General features: G+C 35.2%; 1 protein-coding gene across 1 annotated transcript; it reads left to right on the forward strand.

The window, feature by feature from the left end:
- Positions 1-819: 819 nt before the first annotated feature.
- Positions 820-14687, forward strand: LOC128991811 (luciferin 4-monooxygenase-like). Its single transcript, XM_054415006.1, has 12 exons — positions 820-1296; positions 3823-3936; positions 4326-4427; positions 4967-5072; positions 6057-6253; positions 6918-7048; positions 8022-8199; positions 9136-9313; positions 9697-9788; positions 11622-11849; positions 12700-12868; positions 13986-14687. The coding sequence occupies exons 1-12, from the start codon at positions 934-936 to the stop codon at positions 14132-14134; spliced, it is 2007 nt and encodes a 668-aa protein (XP_054270981.1). The 5' UTR covers positions 820-933; the 3' UTR covers positions 14135-14687.
- Positions 14688-24278: the final 9591 nt, after the last annotated feature.

The raw sequence follows: 24278 nt of genomic DNA on the forward strand, positions 1-24278 counted from the left end.
ACTGAAATATTTTTGTATTTAATTAAACATTTTCCATACCCCCCTGACCCTATGCTAAGTTTGCAGCGGAAAATTCAAGAATCCATACACCCTCCTTCCAACAAATAACCTCTAACTCTGCCTATGGTAACAATTATACTCGTTTGAAAAAGAAAAAAAATAAGATGGAAACCAAACCATTTTGGTAGCTAATTTACTTTAGTTAACATTAATTAGTCTTATGGGACTAAGATTCAAAATGACTACGACTGATGAAGATTCTTAAGCATTGACTAGTCAATGCTCTTAAGACATTCAAAAGAACCAGTTGGTGGCACTTACCTCAGGCAACTTGAAATACACTAGGCAAGTAACCTTCCTCATACCAGCTTTCCTACCGGCCTCATGTAAACGTGGCTTTAATGTAAAAATGTGTACGACAAATTTGTTTTGTGAATTTATTAGCTTAAAGAATGGCACTGAAGATCAATAATACAGTTTATGCACAGAAAATAGTGTATTTTCAACCCTTGCTAATTTTATAATCTTGGCTTCAACAAAAATAGTCAAATTAGAACTTTTGTTAAATAACTTAAGTGATATTGGTTTTTTGTGTCTGCAGGGCCATCAACTGCAATACAAGTTTTCATTGCGTTAAGCTCACCAGAACACCATACCATTAATTGAATTTAGTACATGACGTTTTATAATCAATAGTAATATTGAAAGTACTTAAAAATGCATTATGAATTGATCTTATTTTCATTAAAGTCTATAAAAATCATGTGTCATGTGTTTTATGAGAAAATAAACAAACAATTTCAATGTTGGTGTGGGATTTATTTATACAAATTTAAAACAGTTTATTTGGATTTCTTTACTGCTCACAGTTTAAAAGCAAGAGCTTTTAAGTTTCAAAACAGGTTTTTCTTACATCAAAGGTTAAGACTCAAGATGTCTGATAGAGCAAAATCCACCCTGTGCAGTAATCCGTATAGATTTAGACAAGTTGATTATGATACAGATGCACTAAACCCTTACCCAGCTGGAAATTGGATGGAGCTGGAACAAATAGATAAGTCGGCACTCTTACAGGAGCATGGTAAGGGGGTAGAGACAAGGAGTAGTGCTGCTACAGATGATGAGGGAATGAGCAGTTCTGACAAGACAGAAGAGATTGAGGAAGATACAGAAGATAAAAGAGACAACATCTTAAGAGGCCCAATTTGGAATTACGGAATAAGAAATTTGAACTTAGATACAGATTATTACAATAATCTTCTATTTGGAGTACCCTTTAAAAGTATTGAAACACCTGTAAGTAGCAATAAGTATTATTTCACTATATATATCTATTCTGTTTCCATTTTTTTCCGATTTTCTTTATTTCATTTTATTTGTAGAAATAAATTTTAATTGTTGAGGTACCTGGAGGTTCCTGGTTATGTAAAAGTGAGAATTAAGAGATAAACGTGTTTATTATTAGTTGGAATTCAATATGTATTAACACTTTTTAGCATTATAAGGATAAAATAAAAACGTAAAACATGTATCTCAGCTTAAAAATCATATTTATTGACAGACTCATAAAAAACCCTTAATCCTACCATACCCTTATAACTAATAAAAATGAAAAATAAGATTGCTCAAATAAAGGTTTATTTTAAAATGAATAATTTATTTTAACACAGTTTACCTACTGGGAGTTTGATAAACCAATAAGATTTTATTAAGGTCATGTCGTCGCTCTGCCTGGCGAGGCATGGCCCTTGAAGGCACCACATTTATGATTTTCCTCAGGCTTCTAGCCGGCGGTCTCTGAGGAGGTAGGCCTACCGCATAACTGATGTGTTAAAATCATAAACGTATGGATAGGTCAATATACACATAAAATTAAAGGTCTTAGTTAGAAGAATACAATGCCACAACTTTGAGCTCAAAAGAACAACTGAGTAAAAAATAAGAGCTGTTAAAAGATTCAAAATGGCAGATTCAAGATATCTTTGAACGACTACCATTTTCGACTCGGTTATCCGTTTGAGTTCAAATTTGCGGCATTCTATTCTACCATTCTACTAATTACGTTTAAGAGAGAGAGAGAGTAATTCTACTAAGACCTTTAAAATGAGGGGTCACAACATGGGTCTTTATGTTTGAAAATCCCTTATGTTATGTTTATGTTTAGTTAACCCCTATCTACCCATAAAGGGGGAGGGGGCAAACTTTTGATTTCCTGCAAAAAGCTAGAAAAGTCATCACATGATGATACCGTTGAAGTTGCAAAATTTTATCTTAGGCCATTTAATTTATTTTTGGGTGTGTTAAGAGTTTTTCAACACCCTAGGTACATATATACCGGTATACATATATAAAAATTTGAACGGATAGTGTTGTTGGCTTCTAGGAACATCAAAATGAAAAAGCCTTTCGGTCCCGAGTCTAGGTTTTACCGTGCCACCCTTGGTAATAGTTACTTCCCTTTAGGAAATTCCCTAAAATTACGTCTACACTAGCAAACAGTGTCGACGCACATTAACAAGACACAAAAAACAAGCTTAAAAATTTACGATGCAATGAGAATTCTACTTGTGTTGCTTAGTCTATGATACCTTTGATTTATTTGTTCTAAATTTTGTAATTCATTATGGAGTTAAGTAAGATTCCACAACCTTTTCTTTTTCAACCTAGGCTTTGCCCCCGAATTATCAAAGTGTTAAGGATATGAATAGTTTTAGTGATATTTTTTATGGAAACAGTAGGAAAACTTAAGTTTTTACATGTTTTTAATTATTTTGACATTTTGTTTAAACATTTAATTTGCCTACAACATTTAATAAAAACAGAGGTAAATAATAGTAAACGGAAAACGTCTTTCTATAAAAACACTTATTATGTACAAAATTAATTATTCTCATTAAATTATATATATCTGGGCAGGGGGTAAAATCCCGGAGGTAAAAATCTGGGTCGTACGTTTTGAGCAAAACTCATGAAGGGAGTAAAATTCCGGCCAGTACACTCTAGGTTGTATTATTTAATTTGTTATGATTTAATTCACAACCGTAAAACAGATGTGTTTATTTCCACCTTTAATTTATTAAACTCAGGTTTTGCAACTCAAAAGTTCTCGGCCGGAATTTTACCCCCTAGGCTGTGACGTCAGTTTTCCTCAGAGGGTAGAATTCCGCTACCCCTCAAATTTTAAGCAACTTACTTCAAAAATGTTAGTAAAATAAGTCAATTCAAATTAAACTTATCAATCAACCAACTACGTTCGGGGTTCCCCAAGATTCTATTTTTTTTTTATGTCCCACCTTCACACTCTAGGACGTTAGTTCTAGCCCGGAACTGTTTTACACATTACTTCAGGCTAGTCCTAGCGGGTTGCGTTATTATTACATAGATAAAATCTATTGAAGCCCCACGCTCTACCACTAAACCAGCTCACTCCCCCCTATTCTATTCTTTAAACTATTATCTTATCGTGCTACTTTAGAGTCATTGTTACCTTGATAAACTATTTAAAAAATTCAAAATCATGCCCCTATACCGTGATTCAAATTTTTTTCACTCTTGCACATAAAATATTATTACTAACAGCTGGGTCTTTTAAGAATTTTGTAATTTAAAATTATTAATCAATAAAATTTTCCTAATCTCAAAACTGATCCAATTGCAATATTTTTTATATAAATTTACTCAAATTGTCTCTAACGGATAAAAATTATAGCCTACTGTCTTGTTATGTTTACAGTATGGGCGTAAATTTAGGCCTGTGCTGAATAGTGTTGGAAGACATTTTTTATATTGTATTCCTAATTTCTTATGCAAATCCTACTTTAGGAAAACATGATCTTAAAAGGAGAGAAATGGACCTCATCCAAGCGGATTACTTCTTCACTTGCAGTTTTTATTTTGAAGAAACTTAAGAAAATGGGGTTCGAGAAAACTGCTCTGGTAATATTTTAAATCAAAATATTATTTACAATTTTTGTTATTAGTTTTTAAACTGTTCAATCTATTATAATTAATTTTTTCCTAATATTTGATTTGCTAACATTTATTTATGACCCAAACCCTACCGGTACCACATTTTTAAAACTGCATTCAAAGATTCGGATGTAAATAAGTGTCTAGTGTGTAGTTTGATCCAATACTAAAAAAAACTTAAGCTTTTTGTTAAGATATCAGTCTTTTGATACGTTGTTAAGAAAAATAACTGTATTGAATTTAGTATTATTGAAGCTCCAATATAATTGTGCTTAGGCAAAAACTGTAGCATGATTGTTATATTATTTCATATGTCTTATATGTTAGTTTTAACTTTCCTCATGATTTACATGTAGATGGAGTTAGAGACTGGCCGCACATTAAGCTATGGAGAGTTAGCCAATAAGGTGGAGTCGCTAGCATGTGGTCTACATTGGCGAGGTGTTCAACCAGGGCAGGTAATTATTTACAAAGTGTTAATTAATTAACTAATCTAGCTTTTAGTATGACATCAGGACCAGATTAACCAGGTCTTTGACGGCAAACTTCAAGCATGCGCCCTTTGGTCATACCATGGGGGGGAGGGCTAGTTAATCTGCCTTCCACTAATTACCAGGTTAATTCTTGTGAGTCTTAAATACTCTTAGGTACTCACCCCTTCTAGATTGGCTTAAAATACCTACTTTGTATGGTCGCCATTTCATAAGAAATTATTAAAGTATTAAGGGAAATCAGAGAAAAGTGTTCTCTGATTACTGGTTTTTAACTGACCATTCTTTCAGTACTCATTTCAGGTGTTTCTCTCTCTTTGCTGCAGTTTTAGTTCCTTAGTTTTATGCTTACGTAAGTGTTTGCTAATGTATCGGCTAAATTTGCACTTGTTTCTTTGAAACACTCTTAAGAATTTCACTATTCAATGCTTCATAGCTTTATATTTAAAATGGTGGTATTTTATAATCTAATCAGTATTTATTTACCAATGTTACCGGTGTTCCAGATCATAGCTATAGTCAGTTTCCACAGTCTGGAGGCCCATATTCTGGTCTTAGCTTGTCTTTTGATTGGTGCAGTTGTTGCTTTTATCGATTCATCTCAAAGCCCTGGTTAGTAACGAGTTTTGATCAGATCAGAGTTAACGAGTTAAGTGTTAAGTTCTCTCCTAGTTTGGCAGTTGTAGCTTATTCTACTTTTGTTTGTATTTTGCAGTTGTTGGAACTCTATAATTTTGCAGTGTCAAAACTTAAAAATGTACAATATTTAAATCATAAACAAGGCCATTGTTAACGTGAGTGTAACTTGCAGGTTTTTGACAAGACCTTTTATTTTGGCGTTTAAAGAAATGCTAAATATTTGATCAGATGTTGTTTCCGGTATCTGTGTTTGTTTCATATTATTAGGTAAAAAATCAGACTATTATTACCAGTTAAGGCAAGTATTTATAGTCTATAGAATAGTCTTTGATATAACGATAAAATTAGTCTGTTCTTCAGTACATAGTCACCTTTTTTTACACTTTACGAGAACCTGATGAATAGTCTGATGTTGTGACGCTCGCGTCACAGCGGAGACGCGTCACGGTAAATCAGCTGGTAGCTGGAGAACTAGAGGGGGGGATATGAAGTACGGGAAGGGCGTCGGAGTCGTGTGGCGGATACCAGGGCGTGTGGACGGACTTCGATGGTCAAGGCTGGAATCGCCGAATTGATAAGTTTTCCTTAGTATAAGATATTTAAGAAAATGTTCTAACTTTTCAGTAAAGGGGGGGATTAAGGGGTTAGGGAACTATAATTTTATTTCAGCTTAATATGTAAATTATACTTTGAGCACACTCGTACCCATAAGGTACGAGTGGAATTTTTCAGTGTTCATTTCCTTATTATATTTAATTAGATGCATTAGAAATATTAGATCATCAAAATGGCTGTGATATGGATGTGGTTTGGCTCAGTAATTAATTTAAGATCTTTATTATTCAACTCAAAATATCGGTAGCAACACTAGATTCATTATATGAGCCTTAACGATCCTTATGAGTCCAGTACCGTTGCTATAAACTATAGTAACACGCTTCAATGTGCTCGCCACAGCTGAGTTGAGCATATCACTGCGCATGACGGGACCACACTTGCTGTTCACGGAAGGGGGCAAGACGCTTTCCAAGGTTGAAACGGCTGTTGGATATCTAGAGATGGCATTGCACAACCCTAAACCTCAACTTATTATTAACTCCACTACAATGCCGAAGTCTGCTAACTACTTGCTGTTCCATCAGCTTTTCAGAGAGGTAAATACTTGCTACCTAGAAAGTACATTTGGGTAACTGAGGGGTAGTAATGTTCATCTTCAAATCAGAAACTGCTGGTTATTTGATCATAATGGGCAGCCCACAGAATTTCTTTTTCAGGGGGGGGGTGGGTAACCGGTGTCTTGTTTCACGGGTTGTAGGAAAAGGCCCTTATTTCCATTGATAAAAGCCAGTTCTATTTAAGTGTCTATATTTTAGGCAGCAATCTGCCAATGTTTATTTTACATTAATGCAAATAGCAAAAATGGAAACATTTTGTTAGTTTTCGAAACGTTTTGATAATTTGTCCAAACATGATTTTACATTTGTTTTTTTTCTAAACTACAGTTATTTTTCAGCCCTATAGATTATGTGCATGAGAAGTTTTGCTGTAAAGTAATCAAAAGGTTTCATTGAGTATCATTGAGCAAGGTTGTTGGCTCAATCCTGAGAAAAATTAATGCTGTATCTTCTGGACCCAGCTGTCATTGATTAGGCTTTTATTTTAATAAATGGTGCTGACTTAAAAAAACTGGTCTTAGTCAGTAAATAAGCTTCACAAAGCACCTCACTTGGTTCTACATTGATTTATCATATTTGGGTTAAAACACACCCAGTCATACCCCCATCTTAGTTGGTAATATCATGTTGGTTCCCCACCCAGGTTGAGCCAGTTGTTGGCCCCCGCCAAGCTGACCCGCTCAGACCCATCATGATACTCTACACTGGCAGCTCTGACAACCCTAGAGCTTGTCTCATTGCTGAGCGGTACTTCACTCACAGCAAAGCTTTTGTGTAGGTTAGGTGTGAATATCTTAAAAATAAGGATGCAATGCAAACAAGAACAATGTGATATAAAATTAAACCCCTTATGTTAATTACGGTGTACAATACAAACTGTAGGCAAATCATAGTGAACTGGTAAATAATGTGACGATTTACAATGTTTATTATTGTCTGCCAGGACAAAAAACAATCAATGGTGATCTGGAGAGGGCCAGTGATTGCTTGGTATGAAACAAACCAAATTTTCCAAATTTAATTTAAATATATCCATGAACAAGCAAACTAAAACAGTCTATTCTCCATTAGATTAAGATGGACATTTTTAATCAAAACTTTTTAAATATTTTTTTGGAATCATTAGGCACAGGTCTTTACAACAACGCTTCAAAATACAAATAAATTATTTCTTTTGTTCAAGTCCTACAAAACCTAGTTTGGAAAGAAATTACTTTTTTGGGGTATAAAATGGGAAAAACAAATTCTTACCCTAAAACCCCTGTTTCCTTAGTTTGATCATGCTGGTTTGCAAACTCATTTGAATAAACGTAGTTTTCAAACGAGTTTGCAGCATGATCGAACCATGGAAACTGGGGTTTTAGGGTAAGAATTTGTTTTTCCCATTTTATAAAAATTTGGGCCTCTAAGTGCCTGAACATACCTCTATGAGATACCTCTATGTGGACCTTTAAAAAAAAAGTAAATTTGTCCTGGGACCAGGTCCTACTATGAGACCTACAGTAATAGCTAGTATATAAGGGTAATTCACTAATATTCCCTATATAGGAAATTCGCTAATAAACTAACAAACAATACTTACATTAATTATTAAATTAATCAAATCAAAAGTGTGAGAATCTCATCTATTCAATTTTCCTGCTTCCAAAGTGTGTTTATTAACTTTTATGTGATGTGATACAAAAAACAGAAAATAAGCTGATTTTGTAGTTACTTCTAAAATAAAAAAAGTGTTGTAACGTTGCAGAGACACAGTGTTGCCAGAGTCAGATGAGCCAAGCATTACTGTCATGGTCACTCCACCGATGTACTGCGCTCTTGCAATCAAAACTGTGCTGAACCACTACGTCGACGGTCATAGAATTGTCTTGTGTCGTGGCCAGATCCCCGTCCCTTGCCTGATCACCGCACTGCGCAAGTTTGAGGTTGGTTTACCTTGTTTTGCATAAATTTTGTTGTTGTATACTTTTACTGTTTCTTTATGTAGAAAGATATATACAATTTGAGCAGGAGTATTATTTGGTTATTTACATGTACTTGAACAAATTTTCTTGTGCCACTAAGTTCAGAAATATAGTTTGTACTTGCTTGAACGTATAACCATTGACTATTGGATACTGAAGTAGACGTCCCATCTATATATAGACCAGCTGTCGCCAAATTTGTATCAAAAAAGAATCTAATTGAGTGAGTCAGTCACAGAATGTGCGGTGTCTAACATTCTATTTTCTACCTAATTTTTAGTTTCTGACATATTTGATGGGTCGTACAGTTGATGTGGCTCATAATAAGTAGTTTCATTAATTTGACTTGGTAAAAAAGTTTGCGTAATCATTGTAATCAATAAAAATCAGTAATTTACATCAGCAGAATCTGTTGGTGGCTCACATCAACTACGACGATTTTGATTTTAAAAACTGGCAAATAACTATTACATGGGGATGGAATGTCTAGTAGGACTAATAGTCTAAAGTATAAAATAGATCAAGTAAAATGTTTTGTGTTGTTATTGTTGATGATAGATCTTAATTAATAATCTAGAGCACAAATATAAAAGAAACATTTTTATTGGCAGAATCGGATGTTGACAAGATGAGTAATTTTACAAGAAAAAAAGTACTATTTATTCTCTGAATACATGTTAATTAGAAAGCTGATATGATTTACATATGCCACACAGCCACATCAATTTGAATTTACATTCTTGACCATATCCTAACCTGAATATTTTGTTGACGTAATTTTAAATATAAAAGTAATTTAAAATTAATTTTTAAAGTGTTTATAAGTAATGCAATTTAAAAGTAATTATGTGACATTATTAAATACCTTTTATTTAGCTCCTGTGTGTGTGTTTATAGGTGTTTGCCATCCTAACTATCCGTGATACACTGATGGCTCTATTAGACTGGCCAGCAAAACCAAGATGTCCACAACTAAAGCTAGTGGCTGTGACAGGTGTACCACTACGGTTGAAGAACTTGCTCCGGGTGCACAAAGAACTTTTCAAGAAACAAGTACAAATACTGCAGCTTTATGGTAGAGTGTGCAGCACAATTTATTGTTAGGGCCTTATGTGGCATTCGTTTGTGCATTTTGTTGAATATTGAGAAACAGGTAGAAATGTGTATTAAATGCCACTATTCTTTATACCATGAACCAAATGCTGGATTAAAAAGAAACAGAGAATTGTATGGTTGATTATAATAAGAAAGAACCTATAATTTAATAAATTTAGTTTCTTATCACCGGCTTGTTAGTTGGAAAGTTAATGCATTTCGAAACAAAACAGACATGGGATTATGACTTCAGCTCAAAGTATTTCAATTTTCCGACAAGTAACTATTAATAAAGCTATCAAGCTATAATGTTGTGCTGTTCAACTTAGTATGAATTGTATTTTTATCTAATACTTATTTCAGGTTTAGTAGAGACTGGGACTGCAGCTGCAAACACATTTGTAGAAAACAAACATGGCTCTGTTGGAAAACTATTTTATAATGTTGAGATGAAGGTGAGAATAATTAAAAATCAGTGCCGGATTTACCACTAGGCCGATTAGGCCGCGGCCTAGGGCCGCAAGCAGAAGGGGGCCGCAGAGGATTGGGAAAAACATTTTTTAGATAAAATTAATAACAAATAATTTATTTTAAACCACCAGTTTGCCGCGATCACAGGTGACCATAATGATGTCTCCGCGGACGGAGGGAGATGTTCACGATTTAGCCGCGGCCGTGGGTGACGGGGATGAAGTCCTCATGATCACAGTCCACGGGAGATGTTTTTAACACGACTTTGCCGCGATCGCAAGTCTCGATGATGATGTTCCCATGATTGCGGCCCGCGGCAGATGTTCATGATTTCACCGCGGCTGTGAGTGTTGATGATGATGTCCCTGTGATCGCGGTTCACGGGAGTTGTTAACGATTTCGCCGCGGCTCGGGGTGTCAATGAGGACGTTCCCGTGATGGCTTCCCGAGCGGGATATTTAAGATTTCGGCACGGCCGCAGGTGACAATGATCACAGAAAACGTACTACTATAACCCAGAATGCCAACCGCATGGTAAAAAGCATCAAGCGGTTTGAGAGAGCTTTGCCTGTCAATCCGTAGGCAGCGCCACCAGCGTTGCTATGCTATTGCATGGCAACGCTGGTGGCGCTGCCTACGGATTGACAGGCAAAGCTCTCTCAAACCGCTTGATGCTTTTTACCATGCGGTTGGCATTCTGGGTTATAGTAGTACGTTTTCTGTGCAATGATGAAGACGTCATGATCGCAGTCGACGGGAGAGGTTTTTTTTAACACGACTTTGCCGCGATCGCAAGTTTCAATTATGATGTCCCCGTGATTGCGGCCCGCGGGAGATGTTCACGATTTTACTGCGGTCCCGGATAACTATGATGGCTTTGACTTGGTTTAGGAGAGATGTCCACGATTTCATCCAGGATCACGGGTGTCGATGATGATGTCCCCTTGATGTATAGGAGATAGTCACTATTACTTCCGCGATCGCAAGGAATTTTCACCACAGGGAGAGGGCCGCTCAAGTAATTTGGCCTAGGGCCGCAAGTACCCTAAATCCGGCACTGTTAAAAATAAAATGTCAAATAGGTCAATCAACTCAAACTCATAATCATGCTCAAAAGTGGTTTAAATACAATGGTTTTTACATGGAGGTATGTGGTAGGCCTACATCAGCTTGTTCTGTTTAACTACTGTAATGTTTGAATTGAAACAAGTGAAGTTCTTAAACCAAATGCAGTAGGGTTTTTAATTTGTTTCATTTATATGATGAACTGCATTTTGCCTCCTGCTTGCACAAAAAAATATATCTCAAAGAAAAGTACTAACTCTTTGCGGTCGAATGGCGAGTATAGGTCCCCGCCTGCCATTTTCCTGACTGCTCAAAAATGGCAACCTATACATACTCACAAAAAAAATCAAAAATAAAAAAAGTTTATCTTTGCGGTCGAATGGCGAGTATAGGTCGCCGGGCACCATTTTCCCGGCTGCTCAAATGACAAACTATGCTCACCGAAAAATGGAAAAAAAATTCGACCTCAAAGGGCTAAAAGTCATACAAAAACATTATAATCAAATTTAAAATTAATCTATGTAACTTATTGTTAAAAGTATATACAAGTGATGGTCAAACAGTGAACTCTGTGCATAAAATTTGCATTGACTTTTTTACATACCGTACCGTACTTTTTCTTACCTGAAGTGAGTAATGTTTCTTCGGTAAAATTGTTAAAACTAAACAAAATTAAAAGAATTTTGTCTGTCTTTTGGCATCTTGTCTGCCTATGTCTGTCTCATAGCAAATATGTAAACCAAATTTGTCAGGTTCTAGATGAAGGTTCTGGTATGCCATGTGGTATCAACCAAGAGGGTCAACTTTGCGTTCGCTCTCCCACAATGATGCTCGAGTACTACAATAACCCGACAGCCAACAATGAGACAATAGACTCAGAGGGGTTCATACACACGGGTGACCTCGGCTTCTATGATGAACAAGGCTTTGTCCATGTCACTGACCGTGTGCGTGAAACGATCAAGTGGAGAACTTATCTGGTAATGGTTTGTTTTTTGTAGATGGGTGTTCATGGGCTATAAGTTGATGCATTGCATATCGAAGGAATTTCACAATAGAATCACTTTACACAAATCAGTTACGGGTTTTTCAATCCTCAGTATCATTTGGAAAAACAACTAAAATATGTTTTAAATCAAGCAGTCAGTTGACAATTTGAGGGTCTCAACAATATAGACAGCACTTTTCTACTGATTTTTACTTAAAGTGAATTAATTAGTGTTAAAATGAAGACCTTGATAATTATAATAATAAGTAATAACTAAACCCTTGGCTAAAAAATGAGGTCATGGAAATCAACCTTCAGGGACTAATAAGTTCAGGAGTATAACTCTGTGAGAGTATACAGTTGAGGAGAATTGATATAATATGATTTTCTTGAACAAAAATCACTTATGAAGTCAAACTGTAAATTTAATTTTACATTTCTAAAGGACTGCATCTCCGTCCCTGCACAGAGTTCTATGCAAAATAAAATTTTAACTCCAATTATTGCCAACAGTTAAATATAAAAGAATAAAAACTCAAAGGTTAATTAGCAGATTGGCAATAGCAGGTGTGCAATAGCACTAATAGGTAGTAGATTAGCAGTAGTCATAGATATTTTATACATTAAGCGCTTGTGTTTTAAGGATTATTGTTAAAATAGCAGGCTTGCCTGAATGGGAGAGTTCATCATATGTCTAAAACTATTCACTATACATAATAACACAATAAATTTATTCGTGAATCCTGAATCGTGACTTTAGACAGTATTATACACAACAATATTAAAAAACCATACACATTTTTTTAGAGTTTCATAACACTAATGGAGGTTCTAAATTTAAGGTGAGTCCATCAGTGATAGAAGAAGTATTGCTGGAGCTTCCTCAAGTCAAGGAGGCATTGGTTTTTGGATTGTTAGACGACGAAGATGGAGAACTGGTCTCAGCGGCTGTTGTATTGGAACTGGGACATGAACATACAGACATACTTGTCTTAGAAAAGCAGGCTAATTGTAAGTTTTAAACTAGATACGGTACAATTCTCCCAAATTTTGGCACACATTTTAAATTTTTATATGTTATTTTCATAAACATTTCAACATTTTTTACATATTTAAAATTTTTTTTAAACATGCATGCTTTAGAATGTTATTACCATATAGTGGACTCTCACTAATCCGGTCCTATAATAAGGTTGTGTTGGATTAGTTAAAGTGCAGGAGTAGTAGTTCACTACGGAAAAAATTGAAAATAAACGCCAAACATATAGAAACTGAAATCGATAGCGATCACAGCAAAATAAAAAAATTAACATTTACAAAACAATTAATTTTAGCCAAATCCTATTTTTGTTATTTTATGGGGTTTTTTATGGGAAAATAACACAAGATGCCATAACTTTGGAACCGTAATTTTTTATTTGTTCTTAATTTGTTCAGAATTGAAGGACTATAACATACTAATTTTTTTTATCAAAATCATTCAGACCATTTTTGAGAAAATCTGCTTTTTCCGTTATTTTATGAGTTTTTATGTAAAAATCACCATTCAAAATCAAAATTTTGAAAAATGAAAAAAAAAACACTTACCATCAGATACTAAGGATTAGTACCTACATACCAAATTTCATCAAAATCAGACTACAGGTGTGGTCTCTAGCTCTGTACACATCTACACACAAAGACATCACTTCAAAAACCACTTTTTTGGGTTCAGGGGAACCCAAAATGGATATATCCACTCTAAACTCAAACTCGAAAATTTTTACGAAAACAATACTTTCTCCATATAGGGGGAGAAATTAAAAAGCATCAATATTATCTCGAACTGCCGGATTTCTGGACAGCCAATACACTTACTAGCACATAACTGGATTATTAAGATTTACTTTTATTAGCATTATCATTCTGTGTAAGTTACACACTATGGTTACAGAACAAAAGAGAAACTAATTCATCTACAAATGTAAACTTGTAAAACTTGCACCGAAGTTGTTCTCAACGTTCGTACCAAGGTAACTGGTAGGTAATTAAGTATGCATAGAATGGTATATAGCAGGGTACATTTTGAATCCGGTTATTTCGGGAACGGCATAAAGCACTTAGGTGTCATTAATCTTTTTGTTCACAGGTTTGCTGCCCTTTCATAGAAAGATTCGAGGAGGGATCTTTATTTTTAATCAGTTTCCTCGTTCTACGATAGGCAACCCCATGAAAGCACATTTACTCCAGGAAGTTTTAGCCCGATTAAACATGAGCAGGAAGAGACACACTGCCTAATGACATACCCAAACAGTATTGTGACAAAACTTTGACAGGAGAATAAAATTACTGTACAGTATTAAAAAAAATATTTTCCTCTGAAACACTTTGTTTGTGTGGGTCTGATAGAGAATTGAGAGGCAAAATGTATAACAAATCCATAAAACATATATTCCTTTTAGAAATAAAACTATTAAATTCTTAAGAGTTTTTTAAGTCCCATTTTAATTGCTGTGTATTAAGAGTCTTCATCACTCTCAGTGTAGTTGCGTTTTGGGGATATGTCCTTGGGGGTAAGGTGTAATGAACGGGAGGGTGGTGCGGGGTCATTATGCGTGCCATTCTGAAAACATCGTAAACACACGACTACTAAATCGACGTGTCAGTGATTCATCTGCTGCCTGAGCCAAGTTTTGTAAAAGGCTAGTAGCGCAGTAGCCTCCGACAAAACATGTTAATTTCGTACCCCGTTTCGGACGCTGTTTTTCATAAGATTTTCTTGAAATTTGGTATCAATGTAGCTGAATAGTTATATTAGAGCTCTTACTTATTATTATTACTTTAGGACTTGTTTTTACAGCATTGAGGATTTTTTTACCAGTCTGATTGTAGTAGACATAACGTATTGGCATTGGATATAACTTATTTGTAAATTTTGCTAATAACCTACTTATTTTATACCATATTTTCACTTATTGTACTTGTTGCTTTTATTCTATACTAGTACACAATGTATATCTTGACAATTTACCTGCCTGCGTGCAGAAGCACTCCTTAGGCATTGTGTGATGTATTTTAATAAATAAATAAATAAATTTAGGACTTTTTTGTACTTATACTATTGATTTTCTTGGATATATGCATGAGGGCCCTAGAACCAACATTAATCTGTAAGGGAAAACAGTTTTAACACTACATCTTTCCACATTATACATCCGGAGCGAGGGACGTCCCAGGCATGTTTGTTATTGTTGTCGTAGGGGCAAAGAAGACTCTTAAAACCAGTGTACTGTCACACCTTAATGCCTTTGAATGGAGTCAATGAGCGCGTTCTGGGAACAACGACCGGTGCACCGTGCAGGACTGGTGCATAAAAATGCGTCGTTCTGGGAAACCGGTGAGGTTATTTCCTCCTTTTCTTCCACCGGTGCAAGATTCGTGCACCGGAGAAATTGTATGGTGCATAATACACCGGCGGCCTCTCATTGGTCAGTTTCTTTGACAACAGTATGCAGCTATGGCAAGATGGCGGGTCCATCGAATAATATTCATCAGGTATATTACGTAATAAGTGAATAATTTTCAAAAAATGTATTCTAAGAGGGTTGTTTGATTTAAATATTACATAGTAAATGGTAGGTGAATGTGTAAATTATAATCCGATGTGTAGGCCTACCGTCATAGACAAATAGAATAATATAGACCGTCAGCTGTGCTGCGGTTAGCAGAAGTTTTGGTGTCCACCGCTAGGTTTGCCATGTTACGGCGCACACCGCTGCTGCATCTGCTGGTCGCATACGGGCACCTGCAGCGGTGTGCGCCGTAACTATACGGCTCCTGCGCTCCCCACCTGCAGCGGTGTGTGCCGTAACTATACGGCAAACCGTAGCGGTGGGCGCCGGAACCTTCCTTTGACAGTCTATATTTATTCTATTTGTCTATGCTAACGTAAACCGGTGACTGACCGTTCTGGGATACCAAGACTCTTGCCCCGGGGCTGTAACGTTGAGTAAGTCACCAGTTCATCTGCACTGTTACATGTTCCCAGAACGCCCCCAATTTCAATTTAAAAAGCTAAAGCTAAATACTAACACATTCTATAGACATGCTGCTTTGCTGAACAAGAAATTTTCAACCTTGGTCTTTGGGAACCAATAAAAAGTTGAAATAAAATTGATATTGTAATAAAAACTCTGAGAAACATGTTCTCCATATTTAATTCCTATCAATCAGAGAATATAAAAATTCATAACTCAGAGTGTGAAGATATTCATACACTGAAGGACCTCAATATCTCATTTGAGTAAGCGAGGTTCGAGTTTATGAAGGTGCTATACCATAAATTTTAGATACTGAAATGTAAATTCCGACAGTGATGTTATCAAAATGTTTGGTTACTGTATAGCAAAACTGAGGCACATCGTGCGAGCTTCGGCATTTAAAGGTAAACTTTAAGCTATTGAGGCTCGATAACAGGTAACTTAACAGGAAAATTTGAGGCTGAGTATTAGGTACTGATAAAAAACAATGCATTCGACTTATTGGGTTATATTAACCTTTGGCTTAAAAGTGGCAACATTGTAATTTAGGGGAATTTCAAGGGGAATTAGCAAAATTTGAGTTATCAAGGTTCGAGTTATTGATTAAGGTCCTACACAGTTTTAAAATATACCTAAGTACGGTATTCTTTGTATTAAAAACAAAATCTAGGGGAGGATGGATCCACCTCTGTGCTAAATTTGAATTCGGCAAGCCGGATTGCGACATTTTCTGGCTTCAACTGCTACTGGAATATCAGCTATAATCAGATCATATAGAAGTGTGGTGTTAGAGTTTTTGCCTTCACAGATTGTCATCGCATTACTCAACAAATTCCCTCATGGTGTCAAACAAGCTAAAACAAAAATCCCAATTCAAATCTCAGCTATACCTATAGGTCTTATAGCTATACATACACCTATAGGTGTCCAACGTGCTGTATACCGGTATACATGATAGGCCTAATCATCTATAGTGATGATTTCGTGAACAAATGCTGGGATATATAATATACAAGGGAAACTCCAGAGCCACTGTGGCGGAGCCAATTGGACGGATCACGAAATTGATGGTGTATAAACCTATTCCATGAAATTCTACACGTATGTACCAAGTTTCGTGGCAATCGGTTCAGCGGTGTCTGAGTTTATCACTGCCAAATATATATATATATATATATATATATATATATATATATATATATATATATACATATATATATATACAAACATCCTCTTTTATACTTATAGATATAATACTCAAGAAAATAGTGCGAAAAATGAAATCCAGGCACTGGTGTCTAAAAAACAACATTATTTTATTTCATAAAAAATACTTACTGTTAACCTGACTAAATGTAAATTTTAACTTTATTTTGATTACAACTTGTTTAAAAAGTAGGACCATTAAGCAAAATGTAAAATCAATATTAAATTTTTTTTACAAAATGTATAATGTATTTTGAGTAATTTTATAAGTATTTTAAGTAAATGTATGTTTTTTATTTTTAGCGAATTTCCCATATAGGGAATAAGCTATTACCGTAGTAGGTACTCATGGTAAGACCTGGACGCGGGACCGATTTTTTTTTTTCGTTTTGAGGTCCCTAGAGGCCAAAAACACTATCCGTTCAAATTCATATATATATATATATATATATATATATATATTTATATATATATATATATATGTGCCCGTCAGCACGATAACACGAGCAAAAATGATCCGATTTTGATGAAATTTGGTACAAACGTGTAAACGTACGTTTAATCGAACGAGTTCGCGATCCAGCATGATCGGACCATGGGAACGGGGGTTTACAGGTGGTTTTATGGGGTAAAAATAGGTTTTTCCCATTTTTGTCCCAAAAAACATAAAATTTAGCAATTTATTTCCAAACCATTTTGTAGAGCTTAAAAAAACAAATAATTTAGTATATTGAAGAGTTATTATGCGCCTAATGGTTACGGAGAAAATTCCAAAAAATTGTAAATTTAAAATTCCCATGTTATTCTTATGGAGAATAAGTAAACTGTTGTAGTGTGCTTGTTTGTGAACATATCTATATAATTAATACGCTACATGAAACTTTGTCGGTTGAACTCCTCCGCCATTTCTTAACCGATTTTATCCATTGACGTCTCATTGGAAAGAGCGTGTCGCGTAGATTTGCAAACTGGCCTTACATTTTTGAAAACGTCCCTTGGGCTCTGCCCCAGTGGCTTTGAAAGTGCCCATGTTATCCTTATGGAGAACATAATTGTTTACATTTTGATCAGCTGTATAATTTAATTGCTGTTATTTATTTTTTTTTAGTTTGTGTAAACATAACCCCTAAGACGGATCGTGTTGGTATGGTTGTATCTTAAATTTGTGTATTTTCGTTGTTTTGTGTCTCTTGACGGATCGTGTTAGCATGATTGTAACTTAATTTTGTGCGTTTATCGTTGTTTTGTGTAACTATAATTTGTTTATTTGTCGTTTTTTCTTTTAAATGCCTCCGACGTGACGACAACGAAACATAGATAGGAGGCGTAATCGTGATAACGACCGCAGCTACAGAACAGTGGCGCGTAATAGGCTTCTCTCAGGGCTTAACTCATCACAGTCAGCACCTGACCCTGGACAATCTCAACTATTCGATTTCAAATGCGCCCTAACACTACCCCAAAACAACTTTTCGTTCTCAATTGGCCCTCTATCAATGACCTGTGTTGCCTGTACAGCGAGGCATTTTGAGAAGGAGAAACTCGGCCGGAATGCTTTAGGTTTATCAATAACAAAGATAAACATGGTCTGAGTAACACACCGGTAATCTTTGAGTTGACTCTTTTAAACTCATTGTAAATATGACTGTTATTCGTTTTGAAATAATTCCTGTAAATACTTTGCAATTGCTCGAATTTGAGCAACATGTACACTAGTTTTGATCAAATTTGGAAAATGTTTTTATTTCTTACTAACTATTCACATTTTACACATTTTTTTCGAACGAGTTCGCGATCCAGCATGATTGGACCATGGGAACGGGGGTTTACGAGGGGTTTTATGGGGTAAAAATAGGTTTTTCCCATTTTTGCCCCAAAAACATAACATTTAGCAATTTCTTTCCAAACCATTTTGTAGAGCTTAAAAAAACAAATAATTTAGTATATTGAAGAGTTATAATGCGCCTAATGGTTACGGAGAAAATTCAAAAAAATTGTAAATTTAAAATTCCCATGTTATTCTTATGGAGAATAAGTAAACTGTTGTAGTGTGCTTGTTTGTGAACATAATTTTGATCAAATTTGTAAAATGTTTTTATTTCTTACTCAACTATTCACATTTTACAAAAAAAAAAACAGTTTTACCCTCCCTGATGCAGCAAACCTAAGTACTTGTTAAACTAATTCTATTTAAATCAAGAATAAATGTTATATTTTTAAGTAGACATTTCAGTGTAAATCCAATTTTTTTTTTTTTTTATAAAAATATCTGATTCTCTAGAAAGCAGTAAGATTCTTACTTCGATCTAAGCAATTTTAATTCCTTATCTTGCCACATCGACCCATGTATTTAATCATCCTGTTCTTACTTGATAATTCATTAACTTATGGGATAGTTTCGCCTTGGCCAGATCTATAACATAAAGCTGTGCACGTATTTCGTGGATGGAATGAACCATAATTGTAGGAAATTTGATCACAAATCTTGAACATTTGCGGAACCAAATCCATAACCTAGTCCAGCCTTGGTAACAAATTATGCAAATGCGATTAGATGTGATGACACTGTTGTGTTTCCGAATGTTTTGTATGTAGTGAGGTTTAGATGCGTTGTTACATGTGTACAGCAAAGTAAAAACCCTGTACACATTCTTTTAAATACCTGAATTGACATTAGTTCACATACTTTACAAAAACCATAGATGAAACATACTCCGTAGTTAGTCTATTCCAAAACTTGAACACAGCTCTCATCCTCAACGTACTCATCTATGACACAATTTTTTACCCGATTGTCGAAAACTTGTATACCAATAAATGAATTTCTAGTGTTCTTTCTTGAATTCAAAAATGAATGGTAATTGAAAGTAGGCAGAAAAAGGCACGTGCCAACCTTACAATATATATTAGCTAACCCAATAAGGAATAATTATGTTCCTTTAAAATTGATATGTCACACTTATTTCATAATTTAAAATTTTCTAAGAGCAATAAAGCATATATCTTTGATAACAACATTTAAAACGTATCATAAATTCATCATTTTGTTGAAACTATAAAAAACTTGCCATGCAGTGGAGAATCAATTTAAAATCATAAATAATAATGTAAACATTTAATTTGACAGTTTCAGTAGACCTTTGAATACAATTTTAATATTAACAGCTGGTTCATTAAAAGTAGTGTACATAGCATAATCCATATGGTCGTAATGTAAACAAAATTGCTGAGTGAACTTTAAAGGCCTCTGGGGCAGAGTCCCAAGGAAATTTACCTCGTTTCTCTTTTGAGGGCTCACCTACAGACCAATACCATTCTTTAGACACCCCTACCAAGTTTCTACACCCAGCCGTTCTCTCAAATTAGCTGTGACAAAACCCCGTTTTTCTCCATAAGAATAACATGGGATGGAACTTTAAAGGCCACTGGGGCAGAGCCCATAGGGAATTTACCACGTTTCTCTTTTGATGGCTCATCTACAGACCAAGACCTTTCTTTAGACACCCCTACCGAGTTTCTACCCCCAGCCGTTCTCTCAAAATAGCTATGACAAAGAAAAACAGTTTCAAATTAATATATAGATTTTATATAGAATGTTTTTTAGTGTGATGTATAGTAGGATTATAGACAAGAGAGTTGTTTTGAAAAACAGAATGTATTCAATTGTTTCTGAAAACGCTTGCTAATAAAACCTTTTTATTTATATAATGTACTAGCTGTAACCCGCGGGCTTTGCCCCGTTTAACTTCTTAATTTTCAAGATTATCTCGTTCGCATGGCTCAATCACGTCCTGGTTGAAGTTTGTTCGCTACGCTCACTCACCTTCAGGTTGGAGCTCGTTCGCTACGCTCACTCACCTTTAGGTTGGAGCTCGTTCGCTACGCTCACTCACCTTTAGGTTGGAGCTCGTTCGCTGCGCTCACTTGCCTTCAGGTTAGCTCGTTCGCTACGCTAACTCGCCTCCAGGTTGAAGTTCGTTCGCTACGCTCACTCACCTTTTGGTTGCAAATTAGCTGTTGTCATAAATGTAAAAGAAATAATAGTGCTGCACCCTGTTGGTAATCCTGGTAACTTTAATGCTATTGAACATCATAGAACAGAACCAACTTGTTTAATTGAAACAGCTGTTAAGATTCAATAATTCCATTTCTCATAAGGTTAACATGGGAAACTCCAGAGCCACTGGGGCGGAGCCCGAAAGGATTTTTGAAATAAGAATATGCCTATATGTTAATCGGGAATGTGAGCTATCATCATGCCAAATTTCAGCCCAATCCGACCAGTATTTTTCGAGTTTACTTTTCCCATACACACATACACACATACAGCAACCACCTCTTTTTTATAATAGTATAGATAAAGTTTGTAATTTTAATGCAATTTATTTTTGTTGACTACAATAAACAAATATTCGTCCTACTGCAGCAAAAAACAGTTGTTTTAATGCATGCGTTGCGGGTCTAAAAGTAGCAAAGTAGCAGTATAGCATTCATTTTAGCGAATTTCCATATAGCTAGAGAAGTAGCTACCGTACGTGATACGGTAAGACCTAGGACCAGGACCGATTTACTTTTTCATTCTTATGTCCCCAGAGGCTAAAAACACCATTAGTTCAAATATATATATATATATATATACGTCCGTGAACGTGATATCTTGAGTAATTTTTGTCTGATTTTGATGAAATTTGATTTTAAATGTGTAAGGCGATATAGACTTGAATGAGCTATTGAACCAGCATGATCGGACCATGGGAACGGGGTTTTACGGGGGGTTTTAAGGGGTAAACATTGGGTTTTCTCATTTTTGACCCTCAAAACACAAAATTTCCCAATTTTGTGCTAGACCTTTTTAAAGAGCTTAAAAAAATAATTTAGTATATCAAAGTGTTTTTGTACAGTTAAAACAAAAACTAATGTATAGTTAAAACAAAAACTTAATTTAGGTAATGAGAAAATTCAAAAAATTGTAAATTTAAAATTCCCATGTTATTCTTATGGCAAATTGATTTATCTTATACAGGGTGACTGCCGGGGACCGGACGAATTTGCAACAGCTGTTACATTGTTGCTACACGTGCTAGGGAGATTGAGGTTATGTCATTGTTTTGAGTGAGCTTTACCATTTTAGTCACGATGGACCAGGGGCCCTATTTTTGAAATGGTTGACAGTTGAGTCAATCGTCAGCACTCAACTCAACCAACAACATGATTTGGTATTTTTGAAACCCAACAGTTGGGAAGCGAGTTGGGGATCACTAGTTGAGAGACTCGTGGTGGAAATGTAGAGCATACGACCGTCAAAAATTCAGATGACGTCATTTTGAACCAATCACAATGCAGAGTTCTTGCGGACTTCGATTTAACGCGAGCGTTTCAGGGGCCCTATTTTTGAAATGGTTGATTGTTGAGTTGAGTGTTGAGTCATTCTATTTCCAATCGTTTCGTATTTTTGAAACGATTGACGGTGGACTTATACAACCAAAACTACTCAACACCTATCGAGCTGTTGAGTGGAGGTTGACTGCATTTTCTTCTTCCTCTCTTTCGGCAAAAATTGCTCTTTTTGAGTCGACGCCATATTGTTTGTTATTGCTTTAATTTACTAATTGCGATTTAGAGGTTATGTATTTCGTATTTGTTGTCAATGTCTTAGCACCCAATGCATTATGCGATTGTTTTCTGTAGAAAAATTGCATTTTAATTTTATTTACCGTACTGTGTCAATACTACTATTTAATGTACTAGACTATTTAATCAAGCGTTTTATCCTTGTTAGTATGTTTGAAATAGACTAGGCATACTAATTGAACTTATTAAAAGATAATTAATGTTATTAGACCTATGATTTAAGATACTAAAGATTGATGTGGTAGAGAGAAACAATATCATAGTGTGTTTCAAATTACCATTCACCTAATAAAGAGATCAAATTAATTTAAGTTACGATAAGCTTTCAGTGCAATGGCAAATAGCCATAAGCTTTAACCTAAATAAAAACATGATTAAAAATAACATAAAACAAAACGATGAAGGAAACTAAAATAATGTGATGTGTTCTGAAATAGATAACTTACGGAGAAAGCAAATAATAATGTATTTTGGATATGCCTAAACTTATAATGAGCTACACCATAAAACAAACATCCATAGTAAATTTTATTGTTAATACTTAGGTTTATATAAGGTACTTTTGCAATCACTAAGATTAAGCAAGACATAACATAACCTCAATCTCTCAAGAATGGAGTTGACAGTTTACCTCAGTATCTCGAAATATGGTAGATTAGATTGAGATTAGCTGATCCAGATTTTAGAGTAAGAAGAGGTAAAATCGAAGATCACAAAAACTCTGCATTGTGATTGGTTTAAAATGACGTCATCTGAATTTCGGGTGGTCGTATGCTCTACATTTCCATAACGAGTCACTCAACTAGTGATTTCCAACTCACTTCCAAACTGTTGGATTTCAAAAATACCAAATCTTGTTGTTGGTTGAGTTGAGTGTCGACTGTAGAGTCAACTGTCAACCATTTCAAAAATAGGGCCCCTGGCAGGAATTGGACTAGCCTACTGCGCATGCGCCAGAAAGAATCAATTCAGTTGTATTTGGTCTTCAACGAGTCGACTCAGGAGTCATAACTTACTAGTTCAGTTCAGTTTCAGTTCTGTTCTGCTGTTAGCTACCTCCGTTCCATGACGATTGACGACTTGAGTCAGTCATCTCTGTCACCCCCATCATCCGTTGCATTTTAAGTACCTATTCGGTACTTTAATACTAACTATGGGAATGGACTAAAAATTGAGTTTTCCCATTTTATACCCTAAAAACATTGTTTTTTGTATTTTTCAAGTTATTTTGTGATATTTGACAAAATTAATAATTTAAACTTAATATGTTCAGATACCATGAATATTTCAGAGTACTTTTCCAGAATATTCTGAGAATGTTCTTCAGATTTCTAGGCAATATAAAAATTTTCTTTGAATATTTTTTATGAATGATCCAAGTATATTCAAGGAAATTGCCTGGGATGTTGAGAATGATCTCAAACATTTTAGAAAAATTCCAGGAAATCCTATTATTTTTCATGTTGTATTTAAATGTTATACGGTATATACAAGTGAGTTAACAAATTTTTAGATTTTCTCGAATTTGATGTTGGCAGATATTGATTGCAGTCCATGCCCTGGAA

Source organism: Macrosteles quadrilineatus, unplaced genomic scaffold (assembly GCF_028750875.1).
Source record: "Macrosteles quadrilineatus isolate MER2022 unplaced genomic scaffold, UCM_ALF_1.0 Scaffold_4__1_contigs__length_99947679, whole genome shotgun sequence".
In the NCBI taxonomy this organism is placed as follows: domain Eukaryota; kingdom Metazoa; phylum Arthropoda; class Insecta; order Hemiptera; family Cicadellidae; genus Macrosteles; species Macrosteles quadrilineatus.

Coding starts and splice junctions, on each gene's coding strand:
- LOC128991811 (XM_054415006.1), top strand. CDS start 934: ATGTCTGATAGAGCAAAATCCACCCTGTGCAGTAATCCGTATAGATTT. Junction 8,200..9,135: donor CCGCACTGCGCAAGTTTGAG/GTTGGTTTACCT, acceptor GTGTGTTTATAG/GTGTTTGCCATCCTAACTAT. Junction 9,314..9,696: donor ACAAATACTGCAGCTTTATG/GTAGAGTGTGCA, acceptor TACTTATTTCAG/GTTTAGTAGAGACTGGGACT.